This window comes from Orbicella faveolata, unplaced genomic scaffold (assembly GCF_042242905.1).
Source record: "Orbicella faveolata isolate gen_17 unplaced genomic scaffold, um_ofav_v1 contig_13, whole genome shotgun sequence".
Lineage (NCBI taxonomy): Eukaryota > Metazoa > Cnidaria > Anthozoa > Scleractinia > Merulinidae > Orbicella > Orbicella faveolata.
Window position 1 is genome coordinate 2590214 of NW_028301540.1, and position 8818 is coordinate 2599031.

The 8818-nt window shown below is 35.0% G+C and overlaps 1 protein-coding gene across 5 annotated transcripts in view; it reads right to left on the reverse strand.

Annotated features, from left to right (window-relative positions):
- Window positions 1–7894, reverse strand: part of LOC110053888 (CLIP-associating protein 1-A-like) — a 46925-nt gene extending 39031 nt beyond the window's left edge. For all 5 annotated transcript variants that reach the window (XM_089284047.1, XM_089284051.1, XM_089284046.1 and 2 more), the window contains exons 1-6: window positions 7381–7894; window positions 6873–6951; window positions 1630–1673; window positions 742–801; window positions 534–625; window positions 60–135 (exon numbers count right to left, since the gene is read on the reverse strand). In XM_089284047.1, coding sequence (XP_089140173.1) covers window positions 60–135; window positions 534–625; window positions 742–801; window positions 1630–1673; window positions 6873–6951; window positions 7381–7566 — 537 coding nt within the window. In that variant the 5' untranslated portion in view covers window positions 7567–7894. The remainder of the gene's footprint in view (window positions 1–59; window positions 136–533; window positions 626–741; window positions 802–1629; window positions 1674–6872; window positions 6952–7380) is intronic.
- Between the last annotated feature and the right edge of the window lie 924 nt (window positions 7895–8818).

An 8818-nucleotide genomic window follows, 5' to 3' on the forward strand; every position in this document is an offset into this window, starting at 1 on the left:
TATCTCAATCACATTGCACTGTAAACTTGAAGAACAACCATTCTTTTCCACATTCTTACCTGACTGTTTGGGTCACCAAGAAGCTTACAGATGTGTGGCACAAATTTTGAGATTGTCAGAGATGATGGACCAAATCTGAATACAAGAAGCAAGCAAGATATTCAGTCCCAAGACCAAAATATTAATGAAATGCCCATACAATTACTAGGTCACAATTTCTTTTATCATACACGTAGCTCCTTAGAATCTGGCAGAACATGGCAGAAATACTCCTTTTGAAGATTTTCTTAATTTGTCTTCATTAATTTTTGTCTGGCAGCATATATATTTAATATTTTTAGTTCACATTGTGAGGAAAAAAAGGTATTACTGTCACTATGGTAAAAATAAAGCCTAGGGTTATTAAAAAACTTTTTCATTTTATAACCTTGAGGCAACAATAAACTACAGTGTGAGAACTGCATCAAGACAGCCATGATCAATGAAGTTTAGTCACAGTGTACATTACAAGTAAACACATTTTATCAACTTACGAATTTAGAGCAGTAACAAGACAGTGTAGCACTTCCTCTCGCACTCGCCAGGCCTTGTGTCCAAATGCGGGGATTAACTGTTCAAGAACGTGCTGTGAAGAATAACAAAATCATCAAACATTCTTTCTGCTTTTCATAATCCTGACTGACATTTACATGCAAGGATAAATACAATTTTAAATTATTCTTGTAAAGCTTATAAAGTTACCTGAGGTGTGGAAACAGGGTACATAAACTTCTGCAGTAATTCTTGAGAAGAGTCTCGCACCTTAACAAGTAAGAAATGAACACAATATTAGATAACTTGATATGAAAAGAAAAATATCATATGCATCTCTAATTAGCACCACTTAAGTAACATTACTTTGTGGTTACAGAAAACGTATACCTCCCCACAGAAGGTTCACAAGGTTTTCTAGTGTGACCCCACCAATCTGAAAAATACAAGTTTAGCTTACATTTATACTTTCCTTTAAAATTTCTGCCTTATGAGACCCCCACAGTCCATTTTCCACTGACATTCCATGGGGTGGTTACAGATATTTTCTGGAACCTCACAATATATTAAAATTGAATGCACATCCACTTCATCATAAGAAGTACTTGTTACCTAGCAACAAACTCTTAAGCATGTAAGGTAACCAGCGCTGGACTAAAATCCCAGCCAGAAGAGTATGCAATACTAGCCCTAGTGATGTCCCATTACAGAAACAGAAGTTAAACATTAGCCTGATTACCCACTTACCTCAAAATATATGACTAATACAGAACTATACTGTCATTTTTCGATAAAAATCAGCCAGAAAAAGTTTAACACAATGTTTGATGATGCCATGACATCATTTTCAAGTGACAATATACCATGCCTCACATTTTTCATCCTAAGTACCCCCTCTAGTACTTGAGTTTAATGAATAAGACAGTACCCATCATTGTTCATGTGGTGCTTAAAATGAACTCTGAATTAAGTACCTGGGTCACACTAAATCAAAGAATTAACATTGAAAAGGTCCCATGAAATGAAAAGATGTTATAGATGTAATAACATACAATCATAAACAAGTACAAGTACAAAAAAATAGCACTGTTCATTTACCTGTTGTTTGCTGTCTCCTAACCTATCAATGATAGCAGGGACAACTGAAATAAATGAAAAAAAAAATACATATCGCTTCAGTTTGAAGTCAGGTACACAAAATGCCCACTAAAACAAGCTGTGGCTTGCACCTGTCAGAAGAAACATTCAAAGCCACTGACTTCACTGAGATCACCGTTCAGAAATACAGATTGAAGTTTATTTTGATTGAATTGATTTTCACTTCTTGAAGAACTCCCTATAAAAATTATGATGAAAGCATTGCTAAACTTGAATTTCACGTCAAGTATTTTCATACTCTAAAACATTTGCAATGCAAGTCACTCTCTAAACTGACCAAACAATGTAATGGCTACCTCACAAAGACACTAACAATAATGCTCAAGGAATTACAGTGATCTCGATGAACCATACAGTATGATCAAAATTCAAGCCAAAATATTTAAAATGCAAACTATTTCAAAAACCAATTTTTTTTTACTGAAAAACAAAATGTAAGATTGTCAGAACATACTAATAGTAGCTACTATTACATCACTCAGTGTTAATGTTTTAAAGCCATTGGCACTATTAACAGGTAAAACTAACTAGGATAGTTTTGTAGTATTGCAAGAAGCTGGAATTTAACCTTCGAGGAAAGAAGAATTGGGACAGCTGATAATACTGATTTAAAGAGAGAGTGCTCATCAACCCGAAAGCTTTTTCCTTCCCTTCCCCCTCCCCTCCAAAATAACAAACAATCAAGTGTACGACTTGAGGAAAATCAGTCACAGTTTGAACAAAAATTTTGACAAAGCAAGAAGTCATGTATGAAAAAAACCTGCCTCTGAAAGGGTTCATAACACAGAGAAATACATATTAAACATAATCAGGACATACTGTATTGCAAGTAATAATAATAAATTCAGAAAAACACACCTTGATACAAAAGATACTAAACATAAAAAACAGAACTACACAGACAAAAAGAACATTTGAACAGTTTTAAAGGAAAAATTTAAACATTATATCAAACATGAAATAATATTGCACTACATTTTACTTTCACATATTTAACCAGAATAACCATTTGTATATAGGTAGTTTATAATCTCATGTTGATTATTTTACATTTGACATTTGACTTTACCAATGAATATCATCAAATTCAAAACACATTGAAAGAGCTACCTATGCATTCTGTCATGCTAGTAACAAGCATACCTCAAAATGCATTATCATTGACTAAGGTGGACACAGATGGTTCTTTCCAAGACAGAGGAATCACTAAAGTTGGCAATTTTTTTTTCTTTTTTTTTTTTCAATTCAAATAATCTAAGGGGAGTTGAAAGATTTTTATGCAAATGCAGTTTGTCAGCTGTCTCAGCATGGTACTACAGAGCTCTATTTCCTTTTCACTCTAATGCACATTTATTAATAGACCTCCTATGAAAGATTGATACCACTGGTTTTGTCATCATGGCTTTAATCTCAAGGAGAAAATTAATAAAACAACCTATCAATTTTCTAGAAGCAAAAATTTAACTACCAAATTTTGAGGCTAACTTAAGGTACAATCAGCACATGGCTTAATGTAAGCCAATTTTTTTCATCTATTTTTGGCTGATTGCAAATTATTTCTACAAGGTACAATGTAGTTCCTGTTATGACTTAAACATCTCAAAATAAAGACAACTTCAAAGCATTGTTGTTGATACCAAGATATATATTGCTAATAAAAAAAAATTTCAGACTGAGCGCTCTTCATGTAGAATGAGCGAGATTAAAAATTACTCTTGCTCAGAATTATTTTAAAATTCATTTTTTAATTTTCAATTATTTTAAATTAATTCAAAATGATTTTAAAAGCAGAGACATAAACAAGATACATTTATAAATTCATCTTGATTATGGTTGCATTACTAAATTAATCCTTATTTTTAATCAGAACACAAAATCCTAAAATAAGCTGCTTGTTGGTAAAATTCCCAAAACTGACCTGTGCCTTAAAACCTCTTCATACAACTATCACCACTGGTGTATGTTATCAGCCACACACAGAATTGCAACTGGCTACAATGTCCATTCCTTGGTATGTAGATATTAATCACTTGTAGTCGCATTTAGGAAATATTAATTAAATTGCCAAAGTTGAAGCAAAAGTCCACTGACAATCAAGAAATATAATCAGAAGTAATTCAATGGAAATACTGCATGAAATTTTTCAATTGCTGTCTTTTGATGTGCTACAAAGGTCTACCAGAGAGTACCTTGAAAGGAAAAGTATCATTATACACTAGTGAGGCCACTCTCACTAACATGTTGGCATACTATAGATTTGTCCCAGCTTGTCACTGATGGGTAGTGACAACTTTGTGTAGGTTTGTAGCAAGATGGAATCTTCTTGTTAATTAGTGCAAAGTTGAGATTGAGATATTTTTACTTGAATGCTCATCAAGCCACGCACCTCTACATTTACTCCCTGTTTCACCCACCTCTATTGTTCTAAGGGCATGGTTTGTTATTTCTATTGTTTATTCTAATGTTTCTTCAGCCAATCCTGTTCAGCCTTCCTCAGGAAATACTGTATGCAACATAAGATCATGTCACATAAGATCAAAGTCTATTTTACAAGAAATTACTTTTTTCAGAAATTGTTAGTATAAAGTTTGTTCCTCTTTCCAATTACTGTTTCCAGGATTGCTATCATGAAATTTTAAAACATTCAACAGTTATATCCATGCATTCTTTTTCAAAGGAATGCTTGTACCTACATCTGCTGCTACCTCTAGACTTATTAGCCCACAAGATTATCTGTCTGCCTCTGAATATAATCCAGAAATTGATTTTAATTAGTAGATAATCCTTCAGCACTGAAACTCCTTTACTGTAAGGTCAGAATCTTCAGGAAATATCACTCAATAATCTCTTGAGATTAAAATTAATCTGAATATCAATACCCCTGTTTTACAAGATTAGCCAGTATAGATGGACTATGATCCCATCATTTGCCAAAATGTAAATTACACTGACTCAAAATATAATTAGTTTTTAACATATAACTAAGCGAGTTGCCTTCCTTTACAAAAATCTTGATGGATAGATCACAGTTCAATTTTTAGGGAGGTTTCACTGTATGACAGTTAAGCTGCATGCAAAGAAAGTCTGTCCAAAGCACAGTCTGAGAGCTACACATAGAGTGGAAACTTTTGTCGGGCTACATTGTACATGTAGTAGATCATATCCACCATTTGCCCGATGAGTATTATGGGATTTCTTATTTGATGAATGAATGAGGATTATTGAGGAAGGGTTTTGGGCTAGCATTCCATGGCTTCAACTCATGGAAAATATATTTCCTTGAAAAATCTATTTTCTTTGCACGCTGATCAAGTTTCTAATTACATTTATTATCAATGATTACATTTAAGGAGAAACTAAATAGCATTTGCCATAGAAAGTTTAAAAACAGATCAGCTGAGAAAAGAGAAAGACAAAAGTTTAGCAATACTATGAAAACAAACAACTAATTAAAAGCAGTGACACCTTCAACTGGGTGAATAGTTTGCAAGTTCTGGTTTTTTCTATGCACATTCCAAACCATGGAGGAAAGATATTTAGATGTTTCTTCACAACTTCAACCTCAACTTCACTTTATTTTGCACTTACAATTTGAAATTACAATATTAGCATAAACAAAAGAAAAAAAAGATACATATATAACAATTAAAGGTGACAATGGTATACAGTTTGTGCATGGAGGCTAACAGAGCCGCTAGGTTATTGAGTTAGCCTCCATTTCGTTTGAGTGAACAGAAAAAAACATGAGAGTAGAAGGACAGATTACTAAAGGAAAGAGCTAGAAGAATTGTGGAAACTTACGTTTGATATTGCTGAGATAGATCACAGTGACAAATTTGCAAATTCATTGAGAAATAAACTTTAAACTTATGGTAGGCAATCTTGAAGAAAAAACCTCAGCTATACAAGCAAAAGTTACTGCTATGTGTCAACTCAAACCAAAACACAAAGCATAATGTAAACTAACAAAGCAGACATTGTTGGCCAATTATTAGATTATAATAAATATCCATTCCTTCATTTTAAGTCAAATCTTGACCCACATGATATGATTAATTCCTTACCTGTCAGCACAAGATTTCAATAGCTTAAGACGTTCCCTACATTTATTCAAACTGCTCTAATATACTGGTCACCACTTTGACTATCCATTCAATATGCAAACTTATCTTCTGGTTGGGTAAACACAACGCTCATGCATACACAAGTATGTGAAACGTACGTCATTGCCAAGTCATATAACTTGGGACCATGAAAGATTGCATGACTTAGTAAGAAATTGACAGTTATTTTAATAAAATCAAGTTAAAACATGGAAGAGCATGTGAAAGTTTAATTGCTGTACTTAGAACAATGTGCTGAAAATATGCCATATAGAAAATTTATTTTCTTTAATTGACGCAGAAAGTACTCAATACTTAAGTTATTTAATATGTATAATTATGTACAATAAGGACATAAGCGTCTCCAATAAATTGAGGAATTTAATTTAACTTTGTCGTGACAAACTGGCTGTTGTAATACAGCACTAAAGCCAATTGACACTGCATCTGCAAACATCTCCTCAGCACGACTTGTATAAACACTCCATAACAAGGGAAGAAAAACATATTTATCAGTTATGGAGTAACCCCATGGATGACTACAAATTGCCTGTCACAATTCGTACTCTTTGGCACAAAACAAGGGAGACTCCGAACACGGTTTGAACAGGTGCTTCGCTTGTTGTGGAAAATTTGCATCCACCAGAAATTTATTTATTTTTAATGACCACGTAATAGGTCTCTTTACCGCCAATCTGAATTTGCAAATGCCTTCACAGGCGAGTTGCTACAGACTTGAACCACTAATGCAGACTCGACGAAAAAGAAAATGCATGCCGATCGTTCCTCGATCCATTACATAAGGGACCAGACTGCCGAATTCACAGCTTGCCTGTGTAAACAAAGACAGGGATTGCCAACAAAACATTTCGTAACCCATCAAAGACTAAAAAGCCGCCGGTTTTTGGTTTGTTTTTGATACATTTAACATTTCAGACTTTGATTCAAACATAGATCTCAGTGCAGACATCGGAATCGATAAAAGGGTATCTAATCACTCGGTCCCCGACACCGTGTGCGAAATAGATTACGGTGTATATATTATTTAGCACAAAGCATGGGAATATTGTTAAAGCTAACCTGGCAAAAGATGGCTCCGAAAATTAGCTCCAAGGCGATCAACAATCTGATGAAGGAGGTCCAGTCCAGTCAGGCTTATCTAAATAAAAATAAAAGCATATTATCATTTCTTTGTATGATAATTTTCTCTGGAAAAGACGGATAGTCTAGCTACTCAATAAGAGAGCAGGGGAGCCAATATTTTACTCAAGAAAACAAAGAATGGTTTCACTAATTTGCAGTAATAGCCCGAGTCTTAATTAATCAACGACTGCAGTCTTCACAGAATAGCCGACCACTGCGTAGAAAATAAATAGGAATATTCTACAATCCCGCAAGCTAACTCACTGTAGTGCAGTATATTCTCTGGTACATGCACACCAATACGACAACCAGCCAAATCAAATAATTGCGATAAATTGTCAGCTCGCATGCTTGCGAAACTTGCCACAGATTTTCTCAATCTGTAATGCAGAAGAATAAAATCTCGAGGACAAGATAGCAGTACATGCTTTCACTGTCTACTTGCCTTAAAATTACTGCTGTTGACCCAGCCAATAAGACCATCCAGGAGCTTGTCGAAACCAATGAACTCTATTCCATTTGAAGGATCGCTGAGATAGTTCGAGAAGTCTTCGGCCGCCTTCAGTCTTTTTTGCGTATCTTGGGATGCAACAGCGGCTAAAATGCCTTCTAAGAATACTATATCTTTCATTTCCTCTGTCTGATTCTACGTCCAAGTAGAAAATTAAGTGAAGTCCCCACAAGAACAATCTCGGTATATTTCACTTTCAAACTCTTTCGAACCGCATCACCCTGGAACACTTGGCTGATTCGCGGCTTGAAAGTTAAGATGGCGCCCCGTAATGTAAAGACATCGTCCTTAATAAGCGCTTTTGTTTGTCAGCTAAACAATAACATCCAAACAGCCAAATCCAAGAGAGTTCAGCTTCGTTTCTCCCAACCAAAATGTCCTCTTCAGGATTCACACGATTTGGCCGCCATTTTTAGAGTCCAACGAATGCGAGGTAGTGACGTCATGGCAAAATCTAAAGAGAATTGCAAATTAATCAGAGTTGTGAAAGACCCCGAACGCGACAAATGAACACCATACAGAAACACAACCAAGCAAAAGCACAATCAGTTTGCTTCGCTTCTTTGTCCGTATCGATAAACATTTTATTTATCCAAAGGGAATATCTTTGCCGATTTAGATGCTTGGGCAAGCTTCCAATAAGGGTTAGTCAGCGTGACACAACGTGTCACGCACGAACGATGGTAACAAAGCGTAACTCTGTATATTGCCAGATAAACATATCTCTTGTTATAGCAAAACGTGTGTTTCTATTTAGGGAATATAAAACATGTTCCATGCGTTTCCATAGATTCGATTTAAGTAGATGTTTGGAAGTAAGAACCAAAACGGTGGAAACAAATCTGTCACGTAAACCATTTCATATTTTTACAGCTGTTCCAACTGAACTTCTCGGCTCGATTTCCAGCCGTTTTATTGGCCCACGGGAAAATTAAAAGTAAATTTTTTCTTTATTTCTATTCTGAATGAACACCCGAAATAATTTTCTTCGTACTTAAAACTGTTAAGAAAATCGTAACGTTTTTTCTGCAGTAACACTGAAAAACGGCTTGTGGCAGTTTGATAGCACTATAAACTGTTGCGAAGGCTTGAATGAATTCTGCAGTACAAAGCTACTATTGCATGACATTACTCGCAAACTTTACTGATCTGGTTTAAGTATGCTAGCTCATACCTATTTTTGCTCACACTCTGCCCAGTCAGCAAATTTTCGGCACTTCGTTCAAACGTTCATTAGCATTTAATTGGAGGGACAGTAACTGTTTTTTGTTCCTGATACATATACTGCAATCGTCTGGATGTTTCACTGAAATAAGCCAAGTTCATTCAAATCGTATTTAAAGTACTCAGAAGGAAGATTATTTCGCCAGAT